The 20,127-nt window shown below is 39.5% G+C and overlaps 2 protein-coding genes across 2 annotated transcripts; both read right to left on the reverse strand.

Moving 5' to 3' along the window:
* Nucleotides 1-429: 429 nt before the first annotated feature.
* Nucleotides 430-10,028, reverse strand: ZC2HC1B (zinc finger C2HC-type containing 1B). The gene is given in 8 exon segments (XM_074820541.1): nt 430-512; nt 1,329-1,585; nt 2,105-2,291; nt 4,283-4,342; nt 4,345-4,420; nt 5,317-5,430; nt 7,424-7,488; nt 8,810-10,028. Coding segments are annotated over 8 exon segments (879 nt in total). The 5' UTR covers nt 8,847-10,028.
* Nucleotides 10,029-10,133: 105 nt separating this feature from the next.
* LTV1 (LTV1 ribosome biogenesis factor) lies at nt 10,134-19,853 on the reverse strand. Its single transcript, XM_074818885.1, has 11 exons — nt 19,719-19,853; nt 18,306-18,437; nt 17,655-17,843; nt 16,501-16,588; nt 15,468-15,588; nt 14,426-14,675; nt 13,584-13,711; nt 12,467-12,606; nt 12,193-12,245; nt 11,237-11,437; nt 10,134-10,626 (listed from the first exon to the last, which is right to left on the reverse strand). The coding sequence occupies exons 1-11, from the start codon at nt 19,719-19,721 to the stop codon at nt 10,513-10,515; spliced, it is 1,419 nt and encodes a 472-aa protein (XP_074674986.1). The 5' UTR covers nt 19,722-19,853; the 3' UTR covers nt 10,134-10,512.
* Nucleotides 19,854-20,127: the final 274 nt, after the last annotated feature.

Consider the following 20,127-nt stretch of genomic DNA (forward strand, 5'->3'; position numbering starts at 1 on the left):
AACATTGAGGACAAGGAAGAACCTCCACACTGTCATCTCAACATAGTGATTATTGAAATGGATGCTGGCATCTTCCTCATATGGACAATGGAAGCACATTGTGAGAGCACAAGACCTGCTAGAGAGGTTTGCATTATCAAGCAGCAAAACCTCTCAGGATGCTTGTTACATCAGAACACAGGTCATGGCAGAACACAGTCACGGCCTACTTGAGATGGAACTGCTCCAAACCAAAGAACATTTAACACCAAAATGAATATTCTCAGCAGCCTATACTAGGGACAGGAGGAGCTCTGCAAAAGTTTTCTGTGCAATTGCTTCAATTAATACAAAGAAGTTCATACTGCAAACACCGCAACAGGATATCATATATACACAAAAGCAAATGAGGTCCTTTTATGTTACAATGATGAAACAAAAAAATATTTCTTACCCAAACTCTCCTAAAAATTTTTTTCCAGTAGACACACCCAAAGATTTTCTGGTTTTCTGCAGTGTTCTTGGAGAGGTCTCTGCAGATCGTTATTTAAAAAATTATTGGCCATAAAAAATTATAACCTACATAAATTCAACATAAAACTCAGAAATGTATCAAAGATATTGATACAAAGAGCAGTATGCATTATCATTCACAGGTTATACTACAAATAACCATTAAAATAACTTTATAAAACATCTTCCAAACACAGACTGAGTATGGGTCACGATTAGTGGTAGCAATGGGTACTAGCAAACATTATATGGCATCTTGCTTAGAGAGAACTGTTTTTGGGATGTTGTGGTGTTAATTTCAAGGCTGAATCAACAAGGGGAAAGTCATATGGAACAAACAAGGTACAAAGCTTGATTCTTCATCTAAATGGACTTAAGAAAAGATAAAGAAGATAGAATAAATCTTAAAATCAAAGGTTAAAGGTAATGGAGTCCTTTATGGGACCAAAGGAACCTCACACCCAGACTCCATATTTTAGGTCTGTATAGATACTTCTGTTTGAGGACCTCTGAAAAGGGTAAAAGTCATCCCTCCTGAGGACCCATATGAAAACGTCTGTGTATACACTCGGCACAACAGATCAGGATAATGACTTGGAAAGCCATTCAATATCAACAACTTCCACTTGAAAATTTTTGACCCTTTCATTTCTCACAAGTGTTGTATGGAAATGAGTTTAGGATTTCATCTCAAGGCCTGGACTTGTAAAAAAAAAATACTTTAAAAAACTGGATTCCAAAGCCTAGGATCTGCTTTAAAAATGCTGACCCCCCACCTCAAATACATCAGAGTTTGTTATATGAAACATATAAATATGACTAAATGAACTCTTTACCTGGCCTAGGTTCATCTGTGTTGGCACCTTCTTGTACTCTCTTCTGAAGTGATAACACAGCAGTTTTTAAGGTTGGGGGGGTGTGTGTGTGTGTGTGTGTGTTGTTCCTTACTCTAATAAAAGAAGATGCACAATTCACACTCAATTCTAGCAGGGAGCTTACAGAGGCTGGTGAAAACTCTCCAAATTGCTGTTGAAGCAGTGCTAGGAAGGAACAGGAAAAAGGTACATCCCCTCCCACTTGGAAGTCATTCTTCCTGCCCAAAACAAGTATAAGAGTAATAAGATTTTCAAATATCTTTAAAAAAAAAAAGAAAACCAGCACTCTCCTAAAGGAATTGTTTAATTTTTTTTTCTATAATAAAATAGGAGCTCACTTCAAGACACTGCCAATTAGCTCTACTTTTCTGATTCCCCAAAGGAGCTTAGCCTTTTTGTCTAGCGACCAGGGAATAAATCAGCAATACATTTGCAGGGAACAGCAAACCTGCCAGCAGCAGGGACCCCTAATGAACAGGAAGAGCTTTCTCTATGTATTGCAAAAGCTGCCATGTTTCTGCTTCCCTACAGCTGTTACCCTGGAATCCAGTCACAGAAGAGTCTGAAGAAATTGTCGTCCAACTTTTTCGTACTACCGTATTCTGTCACTTTTTATATCAGAGAAAGGGTTCCAGTTCTGGGGAACTCCTAGCTGATATTCAGCATGTATCTTGTCTTAAGAGTTTACCAACTTCCTCAGAATCTTAAGTTTTATATTAATATAGCTCTTTACTCACCATAAACTACAGTTTGGCAAATCTGGCCCCAGGACAACATAAGTGTGACTGCGTGCACTTACCAAAGCCTGTCTGGTGCTCTTCACAGCAAAGACACAGCAGGCAGCTTGTTCTTCACAAAACTTCATGTGCCTCTGTGCTGCAGCCTCATTAAATCTTCGTGAGCAGTGTGGACACTGAACATAGTCTGACCATAAGAAAGGAACAACTTGTGTCACAGTTTATACACTACAGGAGAAGAATTGCTCTGCTTTACTGGAATACTCAAGATATGGTTCAAAACCTGGCTCTATCAGCAGGTGATCATGGTGAGTTCCCATCAGCTCCCAAAGTACAAACTTAGGAGAACTACAAAAACCTCCTCTGGAAAAGCATTTGGGATCCTAAAATACTATTAACCCAGCAACAGTAATTTCTTTCAGAAATAAATCCAGGGGATTAATAAAAGCAGATTTTATTATCTTTGTCCTATTCCTACCCCCAACCTCACAATCAACAAATCTGCATAAAAAGCATTATTTAAAATTCCGAGAGTAGTCAAAACCTATGATTCTAAGAATACTTTTGGTCATTAAGATCCCTATTTGGCAAAACACTGCTGAAGAAGCTGTGCCCTGCCAGATGAGGCACATCCAAGAGCCAGGTTTCTGGGTGTGAAGAAGCATTGTGAAGACCACACAGCAGTGCTTCCTGGAGTCATTTTTGATGGAGTTACAATCCCGCTTCTGCTAAAAGTTATTCAGCGACATTTACCACTGGTGCAGTTCTACTCGTTTCAATGACTGGTCAGTGTTCGTGGTCAATGCAGTCATGCTCAGCCCTCACACTGCCCTTGCCATCCTCAGACCCTTCCTCCCTGCCCAGTGCCTTTTACAAAAGCAGCCCAAGTGTCCTTATCCTAATATTACAGATACAGTATATTTACAAATCATTTCTCTCAGTAACAGCCCAGAAAAGGTGGCCCAAGCAGCCACCAAAACCCAGTTCCAGACCAGCAGTGTGGGCAAAATGGTTCTGAATGCAGGGGAGCGGAGGACGAGACAGGGCAGATGCCTGGATTTGTGGGGCTAGCAGTGGGACCTGGCACTTCAGGGGAGAACGGGGAGCTTTGGGCTCTATTTGGAGGAGGAATGTCTCTCCCCTCCCCACAATCCATGTGCTTTCTCTCCAGTCCTGTAGTATAGAATATACATCCTGATTAGGACTCTCAGCAATCTGTCTTTCCTAAAAGGCAGTTCTCTAATTCCTTTCTCCACAACTACCTCTGCTGTTGCACAACTCTGTTTCCTCCAAGAGGGAGGAGGAAAGGGAAGGGTCTGCTCCTAGAGTCAGTGGAGTCAGACAAGAAATAGCAGAGTCATTAAAGAATTCAGCAGTGGAAATGCAGAGAGGAGCTTCACCTCAGTCAAGGAAGGAAGATGTGGTCTGCTGCTTATGCTGCATTGCTGTCATCTAGAAGAGGAGAAAGGCTGAAATCATGGCAGCTGGTTCTGCTATCAGTCACTAATTCCTGCTCTGGAAGTGAGCCCAGAGAGTCCCCCACTTCCCCCTCCCGCCCTCTGCCTTCCTAATGCAGGCGGGACTCCACTGAGACCCTTTCCAAGATTGCTCCCACATTTCATAAATCACATATCGTGAGAAATATTGGCTGTATGTGCATCTTTTTGGATCCGTAACTTCTAACACAGCAAGCTCTGTGCAGAGGCCACACCTGGTATTAGTAGTAAACCAGACCTGTCTTTTTCTAAATGACTTCCCTGTCTGCGCAGTTGGGTGGGGAAGGGGACAGCGGAAAAGCCACCACATGGGAGTGTGGAAGTCTGTGTGCACTACAGTTGTTTTGAATGGTGAGGGGATGTATTTCACCCTCTGTTACACTAGAACACAAGCATCCTGACTCTTCTTCCAAAGCATTGTCTAACATCAGACCCCAACCTTGCTGCCTTTAAACTTAAAAGATACAGTTAGCCTTCTCTTCCTCCCCACCACCTCTGCATTGCACTCCTACTTAATTTAGTGAAGAAATACAGCTAAAACTAGAGAGTATGGAGGGAATTAATGTTCACGTTGTGTTGTGCTGGAGGGTGCAAAACTGAAGTCCAGCTGTGGATAATAAGAGGTCATTGCTTTACCAAAGATTAGTACAAGAACACTGGTAAGATAAAGTAGACCACAAACCTGGATTGATGCTTGATGGGGGAGGAGGTGGAAGAGGGCAGCCCTCCTTCAGAGCTTTTTGACCTACTTGGCTGATCGAATAGTATTAATAAAATCCTCATGGTGCTGGCTCCAGTTAGATTTCTTCCCTGGCTGTTTCTGTAATGGAAATAAAGGAAGACCAAAACTATATTTCCCCCTTGCAGGGGACAGGGGGAAATCTTAGAGTTCTCCCTTTCTGAGAAAAAGGAAAAATATTACAAACAAGAGAAATTTGATTTTTTGAAAGGCATAGGAAAGATGATTTTGCCCTTTGCTAAATAGAAAAAACACTATGACCAACACCTTCCATTCTCCTCCACTTGTCAGATTCTTCTTCTTGCTTTAAACCTTTGTGCACTTCTGTTTCCTTCCATAACTGATTTTAAAGGACATTTTACAATGGCAGTCTGCATGGATACCAAATCAGCAGTGATTTGGCATCTCTGGGTAAAATTATATACATTCATGTCCATGTGTATTCCCCTCCTCTTCAGCAACACATGAAAAAAAACTTGTTCCAGTAAGAGATTAAGTCTCTTTCCCTCCTGTAAATAAGTTCAATTCAAATACATTTTTAAACCCTTGAGTTCAATAGCAGTGAATCTCTGTAGCTTTATCTGTGGAAGATTTGGAGCTACTGACAGCTCTTAGGTTCAACCTGGGGCATTCATGCACCAACCACCTTGGATCACAGTCTCTTTCAGATTTAATTGAAGAGGAAACTGTCAGAGACTTGTGTAGTCTTTAAAATACATACATGAACACTTCCTAGAAGAGCAGAGATGCTTATGCGCCCAGAGTAGTCACAGCACCTACTGGTTTGGATTCTGAATGGAGAAATATTCTCAAACACTAGCAGCACAGGGAGGGGGAGGAAAGAATTTGGCACTGAGTCAAACACATATGTGAGACTCATCCACAACATCCAGGCTTTGTCCTCAGAGGAAGCAATACCATTACTGAATGAAAGACTTCATATGGAGGTAACACACATGCTTCAATTTTAACTACACCTTTTGCAGGTGCTGCCTCTTCACAGCGGTGATTCCTCTTCCCTGCAGTCTCTGTTTCAAAGAGAACTTGCACTTCTTGTTGAAGACTTTTCTGCATATTGGATCATGTCTCAGCTGGGATGCAAAGACAAAGAGTTGTTTATGGGTTGAAGTCATGCTTTGTTAGTGATGCTTCCTTACTCAGGCTTTAAAATTACTACTCCCAGAAGCAGGGAGCTAAAGCAGTATTTATTTCAGGTTCAATTTAACTCCTGCAGGAGTTCCACAAAACTTTAAAAATGCTGTCCAAGTACAGCTGCAGTTCAACACAAATAAGAAATAGAAACCATTTCTAGTTTGTTCTGCTCAGGGATATGCTGGAGGCCAGTGCAAATAATGACTTGCAGAAAAGAACAGACTGAGTCTGTGAACAGGAATAGTCCCATTGGACTACTCCCCCCTTCACTTGTTTTTCTTTCTTCCTTGGTTAAGAGGGAGAACAGACTGATCCTGTTCAACGGGCTGATATTTACATTATTAGTTCTTTGAGTTGATAAGTATTCCAGACCAGGGGCTCCCCTGACAAGCAGCAGCACTGTCCATCCCATCAACACCACTGAAACAGCAATAGTCCCAGGCTGAAAGGGAACAGCTGCTTACCAGCACACATAACCTGACACCTCAGAAGGAAAACTAGGGATAACACCTGCAGCTGACAGCACAGGGAAATTTTAGGTAGATATCCAGTGCCAAATTTGTTGAAGAGCCACACCTCACAACAAAGGAGGTTTTAGCATTCAGAAGTGTCTCAGATTTTAGCATCAACCTCAACTTTCCGCAACAGGATGGTCAATCACCTTTGTGAGGAACACCATGAAAGTGAGGAACAAACTAGGTCCTCTCTCTTGTAACTGTGGATCACACCTATTTGAGCCCATCTGCAGCTGGTAAATGAAACACTCCATTCCTATCTTCCTTTGCTTACTCCCCATTTCCAGTTCTCAGTTATTCTTCTTGATCTTCTCATTAATTTCTCTATGCCATCCACTGTCTTCCCATAGGAGTTAAGCAGCTGCCTGAGCAAGGCATTTTGGTTACTGCTCAGCTGGGCCAAAAAGCACCCCATTCTACTACAACACACATTTCTAAATTCTTGTCTCCCTTTGAACATTTCTACTTATGTGCTTCAGGTCCTTACCTTCTGTTTCTAGACATTTTTGACAGCAAACTTGAGAGGAGGATTTCTCTGCTGGACCAAGATCGCAACAGATACCTGTGTCTTGCTCACCAAGGAGCATACCAATTCTGCATCATTGGGACAGAGAGGCATTACAGGACTTGTATCTCATGCTAGTCATAGTGACAAGAAACCTTCTGCCTCCCTCAGAACGTAGATAGCTGTCTTTTCAAATGATTTTGCTAGATTAAACCATCACATTCTTCATGCATCTGATCCGAGATACCAGACACAGAACTACTAACACAGGGTAGTTCCACCTTCATCTTAGCACTCATAGTAGCTCCATCTTACAGTGTATTTTTCTTGTCTATTTTTTTTCTTGCTAAATCAGTTTTCAGTTCTATTGCAGAGCTGATCTGATCTACTACAGAGCCACAGAATCAAACTGAGGAGGAAAGGGATGCGTGCAGATCTCCCCCTTGCAGAAACACCCCGTAGTTGGGTTGTGCCAGGGCAAACAGTGCAGCCACCCATTCAGTTTGCAATCCAGGGATCAGTGAAGTAAAGGGGAATCTTTTCATTCACTTCAGCAGGCTTTGGAACAGAGCCTGGTGCCCGCATTATGCTGTCAAACGGACTACTTATCAGATGGTTTATTAGTCTATTTTTCCCAGGAAGCCTGAAATAAATTCTGCCTAGAAACCTGGAACACAAAAGGAAGCTTCAGGTTAGTAATTTATGTCTCACCAAGAGGAAATACATTATTTTAAATGCAATATATGGTAAACACCTGGTTTTGGACAAGCAGGTAAATTAAGATAATCTGCAGTCTTGCACTAAGTCACAATATTTCTGTGCATGTTCATTAATTATCTAATCAAGTTCACTAATGAAAGCAGTTATTAGATCATTTGGTCTTTTAAACACAAAAGAAGAGTTTTGTTTTACCAGAACATCTTGTGCAAAATGTCTTCCACAGATTGAACAAGGAACCATATCTTGACTTCGGGCAGCTGTGTAAAATTCAAACCATGCAAGTCTTGGTTATGCAGTACAGGATGGTTTGACTACAGCAGAGTCAGTGTTTGGACTGAACCCTTGCTGATACAGTATTACATTGGCAGAAAGGGGCATCTACAGTCATGTGCCAGGGCTCCCTCTGGCAGAACTACCTTATTTATCTTGTTGCTGTGAAGCACAAGCTCTCTTTACTATGAAGGACAGCTTTATGTTTTCCACATGACAGCTCAGGCATGTCTTTTCACAATGACATCACAGTTGGGCAAGGAGATGATGGAAGTACTCAGGTTCATCATGGCCTAAATTCAGAGAGGGGGGCTGGGAAGCAAGAGCAGACAGTCTGCACCCAGATTTATTCCACTTCGTTTGTAAGTCATCAAGAGCTAGCGATGACCAGTAGTGGGTAAACCATCGCTACTCGAGAAAGTAGCAGGTGTCACCCTAAGTGTGACATGATCTTCATTCTTATGACAGAACATTTCCATGACGTGCTAAACAGCATTCTAAGACAATCTTACTTTGTAGATGTCAAAGTTGTGGGGATTTGTTTTTAAATCAGTAATTTTTTTATAGCCTTTCTGTCTCGAATAGCTGTCACATATTCTCGTTTCATAGCAGGGACATTACTTGTATTAAACAAAACCAGCTTTTAGGAAAACTTGAATAACAAAGAGCCTTTTTCATGAGACTTGTAACCTAGCAGGAAAGACTTCTCGTTTAAGTGTTCCTTACCTGCTCTTGCTGAAACAAAAGAAATCCTTAGTCTTGCTGAGCAGATGTGCAACTGCTTTTGTTCCTTACCTCTTCCTTCAGATTTTATCATACTCCAAGGCACAGAGTTAAGGTTACTACAGTGTTTCATCAATTACAAGTGTAGAGGAACAAAGCAATTCCATAACCTTTTTGACTCTTATTCTATTGCCTCTGTTGAAATGTCTTTCCACTTTTGCTCCCAAGCAACATCCTTCTGTGTGTCTGTGCTTAGTCCAGACTATACTCTTCCTTTCAAGCATCTTCCTTTGCCTCCCCCATCTCTTTTATTCTGTTCTCATTCCCTCAAGGTTTTGACTGATACAGCTTTTTTCTTTTTTTAAAAAGAATTAAAAAAGGTACAAGCACAGATCACAGAATCAGCAATGAGAAGTCAGGAAAAAGGACAATTTGCCACAGATTAGTTACTTCAGACACGTACAACAGCAGATGAGTTAAGGACTAGTAAAGAACATGTGCATTGTCTTTAGTAAAAGATTTTCCTTTTCAGTAAATGACAAAATCACATTCCGCCCAAACCACTGAACAGCATCTGTTACTCACTTGTTCCATTTAACTCCTTTCCTGGTATCTGACTCATCTCAATAGAATGGTTTCTCAAATTTCCTCTTCTGCCTTGTTGTCAGGAGTCATGAGTACTAGGGGGTCAGCCTTCATTACTCAAAAGCTCACAATTCAAGTTACCACGCATCAGCAATTACATAAGTGACAATTATGACACAGGCAGAACCTGCTTAAGCCTGTGAACCATACGAAAACTAGTACAGATACCAGCTAAATGAAAACCCTGAAACTTGTTCCAATCTTAGACAATTTCTACCGATTTGGTTAACATAGGCTCTTGAACAATCTTAGAAAACAAAGGCTTAATCCAGATCTGAATACTGTATCGACACTTCTGTTTTCTGATCAGTGATCAAGAGACTTGTAGACTTAAATGCCCATTTCCTACTCCAAAACCACGTTACTTTATGCCTTCTTCCAATAAAAACCAGTACTTTGAATTGTTTCTGTACACTAAAAGGCCTCATCAGTCCTTCTGTTCGCTTGTCTCCATCTAGTATTCACAAAACTATTTATGGAATATTTAAGACGCTTTGAATTTAGTAGTAGTCAAGCCACTCTACTGATGTCTTGGTTACTGTGTTCCTTACCAGAAAAAAGGTCAACTTGACACCCAAAGGCGTGGTCAGTCTGTAAGTCCTAAAGACCAAAAGCCGAGGGTTTCTTATGAATGCAGAAGGATTCAGAAGGATTGACTACAAATCCTATTAATTTCTTTCACATGTACGGATTGGTCACAATCAGAGTAATTCACAGGCACAGTAGAGACATTTAAGATCACACCAAGCCTAAAGATACTGGCCCTCTGCTCATCTTCAGAAAGTTTCTGCAACAACTGCAGGTCTTAAGTTTGTTATTTCAGTGAAACCAAACTGAATGCAAGACCCAAAGAACAGTTATTTCTGGAAAATTAAGACAATGGCTATCTGCAACATACAGTATTTTTCTAAGTATCTGCTGTTTTGTTTGCCATACTACTTAGGCTGAGTACTTTCAGCAAAGCTGATTTCAGCAGCAACAGTAAGGGTCACTGACTACTGTAACCACAACACTTGTTGCAACAGATGCTATTTGCTAAAAAATGTAAAACTCAGGTTAGGTAACAGCGATGTCTAGCTACACAACAGCTTTTCAGACACCTGTTTACAAAAGATTATTCTACATCTTTCATAATAGTACCCAAACAATAAATTACCAACCTAGAAATGAACTACGGAGTGGGTGAAAACTCCTTGACTTACAAAAATATCAAAATATGTATTTAACCATCAGTATAAGACAGAGAAAACATAAATGGATATACTGCTTTGTAAATTGAATAATTTAATAGGAGACTAACTGGATCAAATCTGTAGGATTCTGATTTGCTGAATACATTCCACAAATATATATATAAAACTTTGTCCAGTGATAGCTTGTAAGAAAAATATTTTTTTACAATTTTAATATATTTCTAATGTAATGAAACTTTGCAACAGCTGCCATGTCACTCATGACAGAATAGACATCACTAATACATTGTTTTATGTATAACTTCATTTCAGAAAGAATGACAAGTTACTGGTTCTTGTTACAGTAATATCTGAATGACCCTCTTTGAGCATCACTGTCAAAGCTATGATTGGCAGTTCTCTTCTCAATGAAAACGTAAGGATGTTTCCACAGTAAGTTCCTCAGTTTCATCAAGACAGCTTCAGTCCTTGAACGTTTTGTTTCAGATTGAGCAACTCTTTTTCTTGTCTCGTTTTCTCCAATTTAAAGACTAGCTTGTTGGCTTTCTTCTCCATTCTGCGTTCCTGTGCATACGAATAATTACAAATTTACAAAACAGGCATAACATGCAAAAAGAAACCATTCTAATTAAAAGTTCTAGATCATGAAAAGAGCAGCAATCTGCACAACAGTATTATTTACGGCACTAAGTATTAGTAGTCAAATTAATATGTGTACCACCAAGATTATAATTTTTAATTAGCTGAATCTTCTAATACGCTGACAATTTCTGTTCCTAACTAAAACAACTAGTATATCATTGTGGCCAATTAGATTTTCCACATTTCTTTCAGAGACTTTTCACTTTGGGTGATCTGAAACATCGTAACTGTTTTCTTTGCTTCCCTAAATAATAAGGGAATGAGGGCTCCTTCTGAAGCTATCTATGTAATGGTGGCCACAATAAGAGACCCAAAATTTCTGTATCAGAAATTAGGATGACAAAATTATGATGTTAATTTTCTTTCCAGTAGATTTTTTTTTTTAAGAAGCAATAATTAGTCTTTTTAGACCAGCAAGTTTTTCCCATTAATTTCCAGACACAAGAACAAGTCAGCTTTAAAAAAAGTTTGCAAGACAGAATTCAGATAATGTTACAAGTTTTTTCAGGGTTTTATTTTAAATAAGGCATACCTTTCGCTCCTCTTTTATTGCCTGTTTTCTAGCTTTGCGATCCTCTTTGCTCTCATCTTTGGAACGGGGCTGTGTTGATGCTCTTGGCAGGTCACTGCCATTTATCATTTGCATGCGTTCTATCTGCTTAGCAGTAAGAGCTCTCTGAGGCAAAATATGTAGAGGAATTCCAGTCTTCTGGGAAATTTTTATTGGTTTGGGCTAAAATAGAGAGCGCATATGTATTAATGGTCCCTAGCTTTCTCTCCAAGAAATGCACACTGCACTGCCTTATCAATGTAAAAACATAAGATTCAGATTTAACAGTAATAAACATGTAAGTTTCCTCATAGTATTTTTTTCCCCTCAGAAAAATGCACATTAATCCTAAAGTAAGAAATCAAACACGTCTGTGAACAGAATCTGGCCTCCCAGAACAAGAAGAAAATGCCTCCCTTTTTTTTTCAGTAACATTTAAATAAAAGAACTTAAGTAGGCACTTAATATTCCTTTCTAAGCTTTCAAGAAAAAGGTTTCCTTTCAAAATCTGGAACATCAAGCTGTGGTCTAATGATGGGGAACATCTGAAAGGCCAAAAAACTAGAAAAAATTGTTTCAAACTGTAGAAGGGAAATAGAAGCCTATTTTCAAGAAAAAAACCCTAATATGTGGTTGAGAGAAACAGGTTACACAAAGGTGATCACAGATAAAAAGAAAGTAAATTCCTTGCTCTCTAAGTTTCTGCCCAGCTATTACAGAAATTTTGAACTTACTCATTTTTCCTTCTAATAGGAAAAAAAAAATAAATATCCAAACCCTTCTTCAGTGAAGAATACCAGAGGCTAACACCTCCCCCCCCAAGTCTCTCTTCTGCTCCCTCCTTCTTTTACGAACAGATATCCACTGAGAAAACAATCACTTCTGTCTCAAGTTTTCCCAGGCCAGGGTGTTACTCAGAATAAGTTTAATGATTTTACCTTTGATGGCTCCTTAATAAGCGTTGGGTGATTATATAAGTTTGAATATGTACCTAGGTCACAAAGGAAAAAAAAAAGTAGTGAAGAAAGGCTTGCAAGTAGAAATTAGGTAAATTTATTATGAATTGTACTACCACTTAGCCTTTGAAAATTCCTGCTGTTGTGCTCCAGCAGCATAAACCATTTTGCTTAAAGCACTGTTACAAAGTTCTGAGATTGTCTATCATTTACTTTGAAATCCTAGGAACAAACAAGCAAACTCCAAAATACTTACTCAAAATGGATTCGCAATCCCACTTCTCTTTTGGTTCCTCAATAACTACAGCTACTATTTCTTCCTTTTCTTCTTCACTTTGTTCATTCACAGGAGAGTCTATATCTTCGCAGGGTTCAAGAGCATCCAGTTTCACACAACTTTGAAGAAGTACAGAGAAGAGAAAAAATAAGGTTCATCTTTACTTGAAAATGTGTACGTAAGTAAATCCAGTCTCCCCTCAGTAAAATCCCAAACCAAAGAAAGCTACTCCCACTGAAATTTGCAGCAAAATTAAGTTTCCTTAAGTAAGCATCCCCAAAATAAACTGAATCATTAGGACAAGAGACACAGTCAACAAAAGAAGTACTTCTGCATTTCAAAAGTATGTGGCACACAATATTTGTGACTGAAAGGCAGGAAGAGAAGGGGATATACTTTTTAGTTGTAAGCAAGGCAGATATAGAGGGGATTATGTACTCTGCTACTGACCTGTCATCTTTCAGTACAAGGGACACATTACTGTATCTTTCAAACAGGAAACACAAGACTAATGTGACAACATTTAGCCATTTAACTTTAGAGTAATATCACTTGCTTTAAGACAAAATGAATATACTGTGGAAATGCAGTCTTACACTGACGTGGGGTTGCTTTATAAGCACTGACTTCTGCAGTGCTCCAAACAGTGGTACCCATGCAACAGTCACCTGCAAGTTTATTATCACATAACTAGGTATACAGTGGAATCAGCTGCATGCCAGCACGACAGAATACACTTGGCTACAGAGTCTGTTAAAAATGTAAGCAAATGTGTAAGGAGAAAGGTAAGTTACACTAAAAAGGGAAAGGAAGAATGCCTCCAGATATTACTTGCACTAAATTCAGCACAATTATACAAAAGAGGCATAATCTCACATAAACCAAAAAAATGCCTCCACTTAATTTTATCATCTCAGAAGTTAAGATTGACATTTGGTGACATAAAAAAAAAAATGGGTAACACTCATACGTAGCTGCTTTTATTATGGGACGTAATCATTGAGTATGTGAAATGGAAACAACATACTCAAACTTTCAGTATAAACACAGGATTACATAACTCCTTATGTGAAACAGTACTTCTGGGAATACATACTTCTTTGCTTTTTCTTTGTAGTAATCGTTCAGGACTTCCTGCAACCGAGCATTGTCTGTGTTAATATACCCTTCCAGCTCCACATTATCCAAGGCTCCAATTTCATCTTCATCAAATTGTTCAAAAAACTAAAATAAAGGAGTATCTGTAATTAGATCACATTTGTTGTGCAACTTCTTGATAGCTTAAAGAAGATTCATACATTTCTTTCTATTTGCCCCTTTTTTCCTCTCCCCTCTCATCTGTTGAACAACTGCCAAACACACCTGCAGTAGGATTTCCTCCTTACTGTCTTTCAGCACAAAGTTATTTTTTAATAATATGTAAATCAGCTTCTGGAAAATGTTTCTTATTCCGATGCATTATTTCAATTTGTACATTAAAAAGCCTGTCACTGCTCAGGACAAAAGTTATACCATATTTCCACTGCTCTGACACCATTTCATGAATGTATACTTGGCACAGTGGGGAGAAAGTGTGAAAGAAATGAGTCTTTACCAGGCACTTGTACACCATTTGCTGTGTTGAACTAAGCCTCTCAGACAAAAGTGTAACACCAACTATGAATGCTCATTACAGTGACAGAAGTAATTTTATTTAACTATATTAGCGTTAGGCCTTTTAAGAGCAATTAACACTATAACCTATTTAACACAAGCCTCTTAATGCACACAATATTAAATGTGGAATATGTGCAAAGAATAGCTGTTTGACGCCCTGACAACTGAAGGCAGTAAGAATTTGCCCAGGCATACAGGACATCACCTTATGAGGTGCATCAGAAGAAAAAAGAAGCATTTAATAGCCTTATGTTTAACAGTTACATTCTTGAGCTGCCTCACCTTCTCAAATCTGTCATCCAACAGCGTTAACTGCTCATTCCTTCTCATTACTGAAGAGGTCATAGAATAGTCTGTGAAACGACTCCTGGTTTCTTCTTGCATAAAAAGAAATTCTTTTGTCTGTCCATTAACCCCATCATCTGACAAAGGACCTTCTGAATCATAGTCTTTACCATTACTGCAACTATCATTTTCATCACTATCATCCTCCACATCTTCCCATTCATCTTCATCTTCAGCATCTGATCTCCTGAACAGAAGTATAAAACATTTTTAGAATATGGACCTTTCCACAGCTCTGACCAGTGTTGGGTTATCTGAAACAATTTGGCAATAATAGATTTAAATCTCCAGAGGAAAGATAAAAAGCGATTATTTTCAAGCAAGTAAAAGAAAAACAAGTTTAGCAGTAATGTAATGGTATCGCCAAAGTCAGCATGATATTACTTTTGTCTGAAACCTAGAAACATTTCTGATAACTGTTGGATCACACATCTGTGCACTAAGAGTGAGGTTATGTTTACATTCAGCTATACATGTCAAAATAAAAAAAGAAAAACACTAGCTGCATTCTTGAATATTAAAACTTGCGAAATTTCTCATTGTTCATAAAATTATGAGAATGATACCAAAACCTAAATAAATAACATGCAGTGGGGTATCACGTGAAGCATTTGTAAAGGTTCTGGAAACACTCATTAGCCTTAATCAATATTGTTACTGACGTATTTTAAATGCGGTAGATGGCAGTGTTTTAAACAGTTCAAGAATCCTATTATTCCATACATTGCACCTGTAAACAAATACATGTAAGCCATGAGCTCAAAGTAACAGATGAAGCCCACCTCATAGATAACACATGAAAATTTGATTTTGTAAGCTACCACCCACATAATGCAAGATAATACTTTTTTCCTTTAACACACCTAAGTATTCAATTTGAAATCTGAAACCATTCTTGTTTCCTACAACAACACAAGAAATAACAAATAGCATCATTCCTATTTACACGTGACAAACAGTTCTGCGAAGCGCTATCTACCCTTTCTGTGGTTCATTTGCTTGTAGAACAAAATCGTCTTCCAGGATATTTTCTGGATTGTCAAAGTCAAAATCATCATCAAGAGCTGCAACAATGTCAGGGTCAAAATCTAGTCGTGGTCCTAGAAAGTTAAAAAAAACCCAAACTAAAATATGTATGTTTCTCTGACATTATGAAGCTACTTTACTGGATAAAAAGCAATCCAACTAGACTGTTAATTTGCACTAAGATTAAACCTCAGAACCACAAAATTCCTCAATAATATTTGTAGATTTGGTAGAGGGCAAGTCACCAGCCTCTTGTGAATTCTCCTTATTCAGAAAAGAACATTCCCCAGAGGTCTTAAGCTTCCATAAATGTATTTTACTTAGAATATTGTAGAAGAAAAAATATCCAAGCTAAAGTACTGTATGATCAACTGCCAACCCTAGCTCCCACCCCCTAAAATTCCCTACATTACAAAAGGTCAGAAAGTGTTTCTCTACTGCAATTAACAGCAGTGTCTTTAGCATCCTTCTGTCAGGAGAGAGAGAACTGCTACGATTACTTCCTGTTATAAAATATTAAGATAGTTGTAAAGTGAATGTTCAGTGCAAATATGGATACGTAACAAAAGCATACTTACAGCCTGTAACACTGAAATACTACTAATGAAGGAAAGTAAACACCACTCAGTATTTGAAAAGAAGATAAATTTTGAGAGTGAGAATCCAGTTCCAAACTTGGATTCAAACAGATGGAGTAACAAATCAATAGTATTATCTACAGTTTTCCCCATTATTAGGTTGTATTTACTACACAATAGTAAGATATCATGGATTCTGCCCCTTCAAACAAAGCTAAAAAGCTATTATTAGTGAATCACAGAAATAGGTCTCAAATTGAAACACAGGTCTCCTAGATCACTCTTTGTGTCTGTTATTGAGCCTGTTCTAAACCAAAACTAATATGACACTGTAATCAAAGCCGCAATCACCACCTAGTACCTAGATGGCAACTCAACGTTACAGAAAGGTAAAAGATTTAATGATACCTGAAACAGGAGCAGCTTTATTTAACAAGCCCACGTCCTCTTCAAACTCTGTGGCAAATACTGAGGAAGGCAACTTAATAGATGGAGCCTTAGGAAAAGAAACAAAAACTCATCATCACAATATACCTGTTCTCAGGTTCTCATCTGAGCTCACATTAACAAAAACGTGCAGATAATCATGTGACCAAAAGAAACTCTGTGAGTGCTACTTAAATATTAAGATAAGCACTGCTTTATTGGTGGCTAATTTTCAAAGTTATGCAATGAAAGCCAGGTAAAGTGTTGGCAGCATTAATTCTCATGTCAATATTCTCTAGGTACAGAGACAGAATTTTTGCATCTCTGAAGCTTTCTACAGAATGGTTGTACAGCAGGCACAATGAAATTTATAATTTTTTTGTTTTGGAGAACACTAACACACATTTGAAATTACCCCTTTATTGAAAGGCTTATTAAAAGCTTACTAACATGCACATCTAAAATAACTTTAAATCTTATGTAGTATCACCAAACTATACCTGAAAAGTATTTCTGACTAAGAACATTGGTTTCAACTAAAATTACAGTATTTGGTTAAACCAAACTTCCTCAATTAAAAGTGACTAACTGGTAATTGCGTACCTCATTGCTTGAAATTACTTCTTGATTTTCTGTTCCAACATGATCTAGCATCATGAAATTCCACAACTTATGCCAGCAATTGAAAAGTTTGGTTTTATTCCCTCTGGGTTCCGTTACATTCCACTTTAAAAACATGGTGTACTGGTAATATAATCTGGTATATTCATAACTCTCAGAGCATTCAAAAGTTCTAAGAATCTTAAAAACAAATGCCAACCCCAGAAAAACATATGACTTGTTCAAACAAATACCTTTGTAATCCACCTCTGTCAAGAAAATCTTGTCTTGGGTACACAAAGTGTTTTAACACTGTGCTGGCAAAATACTGTTCATCAATAAACTTTGGCTGGTCAACTTTTGTTTTTACTTGTAGGAAAGTCTGACTGTGGGTCAAAAGGATCCTAAATAAATAAATATATATACAATATATAGATCACAGTCAAGATAACACTTGTTGAATATGGTTAATGTGTCTACAGATGCTAAACTCCAAAGAACGGCATACGATTACTATTAGCAAAACCACTACTTACTGAAACTCGCTGAATTTCATCTTCTATGTGCCCCTCACTTGTGACAACAATTCTGCTTTGCTGTCCACGCACAGAAGGGACAAGCTCAGAGGGACCAGAGGCTTCTTTTAGATGCTGCAAATAGTCATAGTCATCATCAAAGAAGACTCCATACTTCCGCTGCTCTTCTCTCCTTTGCTCCTCATGCCCCTTGGAATTGTAAAAAGAAATACATATAGTTACTTAAGTCCATTTAAAACTTATTAGTAAAAAGAAAAGACATCTATTAAGAATGCCTGAATTCTAAAGTCCTTTTAGTCCTCTCTCCACTCATTACCCCAGTGCACAGCCAATTAGAAAGTTGGGGCCATCTGGTTCAGTGTTAGGATGCTGTCTGAGCTGGACCTTAAACAACTTTTTCCATAAGCAGCATAACTAACAACTTTTCAGGGTGGGTCAGGCAGTTTTTGTGGTTTAATATGTTTATGACCGTAATGCCAGTTAGTCATCCTTCAACCCATCAAATTCCCTACATCTTCCCCTTTGTTTTAATAAGCTGGACCAAAAACTACCTTCTCTCAGGCTGTTCTCTGTTCTCTCTCTTCTACCCACTGTTCTCTCCTGTGGCATTTCTTATCTGAATGAACCTCAATATTAAAAGCAAGTATTTACTTTCTGTGTAGGCAGCAGAACTCTCTGGGGTGCAGTATCATCAGCAGCAAGTGGATCCCTCTGACTTCTGTGCACCAAGTGAAATGTTACCGCTTTCTTCTTGTCTATGAAGGGTTTCTTTTTCTTGTGAGGCTGAAAAAGGACATTTGGTTAATCATTAGTAAAAAATGAAATATTAAATGCACCTAAAAAGAATCTTTTGCTTGGAGCATTCTACTGTATTCCTTTTAAGGCAATGTCTTATATACTTAGAGACGAAGCAAAAAGGGACTAGTGGTGGCTTAACTCTTCTCACTACACGTACAACAGCCACTGCACATGTTCTAATAGCATATGCAGCTGTATTCAGCTGCAAAATGGCAATACAACAGTACAATAAATATTTGATTATAGCATATACACCTTAAGATATAATCCTAGAAAAGACATTTTAAATAACTATTTTCTAAACACTGGGTCAAATCCAAACAAACTTCATCCAAGAAACACAGGAAACTGACATAAGGAAATTCATCTAGACACACCTAGCTTCTTGAAAATTGTTTAGACACCTGTTCCTATACCAGTAATTCCAAATCAACCACAAAAACTATCGACTGTACCATTACACAGACATAGCTCTAACATCAAAAATGTATCTGCATTCTGGATCAACAAAAATCTGAAGTATTCTTAACTGGGTGAAAGTCTTTTCTGCAAGTTAGCATATCTGACGTCAGGAAATACTTTTGTTAAAATTTCCTGCTTTACTTATCTACCAAAATGTGTTAATAGCAGATATATGCAACTTGTGAACTATTCTATGGATCTAACCTATCTTCTTTACCTGTTGGCTTTAAGTATACATGACACACTATGACATATCAAAGTTCAGCGCCTATCAACTGCCACCATATATTTTGATATGTACTTTAAAACCTTACGCTTGGCGCAACCAGAAAAGGAAATACTTCAAGTTTTTGGAAGCAGGCAACCTGTTGCCCCTACAAACAAAGCTGCCGGTGACCGATGGTACCAGGGAAGTGCCTGTGACGCCGCAGGAAGCCGAGCAGGACAGCTGCCCCCCACCCCCGGTGCCTCAGGGCACACACCTCGGGGGTTCGCCTCAGCCGCGCCCGCCCGGGCGGCCCAGGCCGCCGCCGCCTCCCGCTCCCCGCCGCGGACCCGGGGCTGCCGGGGCAGATCCCACGGGCCGGGCCGGGCAGGGGAAAGCTCCTGGGGAGCCCGGCAAGCAAAGCAGTCAGTGTGGCGTTTCTCCCCTCCAAACCGCCCTACGGAAACGGCCCGGTTTCAACCCAAGCGCTGAGGGAGAGCGGACGGACACGACAGCGAGCCGCGCGCGGCCGCCCCATCCTCTGCCCCTCCTCCTCTGCCCCTCCTCCTCCTCCTCCTCCTCCTCCTCCTCCTCCTCACCATGGCGCGAGGGCAGGTCGGGGAGCGCGCGCTGCTCGTCGGCGACAGGAGACGCTACGGCCGCTCCCGGCACCCCCCCCAGTCCTTCTCGCTCGCACGCGGGCCGGGCGTCAACACCACCCCGCCGCGGCCTCCATCTTGGGATAAAACAGTGACCAACGGGGGGGAAGGCGATAGGCTACAAGTGCGGACAGGTCTTTTTTTACGCCAGTAACAAAAACTACGAGAGTTTTCTCAGACTGAAACAGTATTTTAATAAGAGAGGCTCCATGAACGCAAGCAGGGTACTTCTTCCACTTTCTAGAGGCATATTTTCCCACTTCTCCCCCCAACTGATGGAGAGTGGTTCCGCCCGCCAGCAGGCCTCAGCGGCAGACCGCTTTGCAGCGGGCCAAAGGGCAACGCGCCT

This window comes from Strix aluco, chromosome 3 (genome assembly GCF_031877795.1).
Source record: "Strix aluco isolate bStrAlu1 chromosome 3, bStrAlu1.hap1, whole genome shotgun sequence".
Taxonomy (NCBI): Eukaryota; Metazoa; Chordata; class Aves; order Strigiformes; family Strigidae; genus Strix; species Strix aluco.

Excerpts from the sequence above, each read along its gene's own strand:
- LTV1 (XM_074818885.1), bottom strand. Across the intron at positions 17,844-18,305 it reads TTCTGCTGCCTACACAGAAA|GGGCATGAGGAGCAAAGGAG; the intron begins GTAAATACTTGC and ends TACAATTCCAAG. Across the intron at positions 10,627-11,236 it reads CAATAAAAGAGGAGCGAAAG|GAACGCAGAATGGAGAAGAA; the intron begins GTATGCCTTATT and ends TCGTATGCACAG.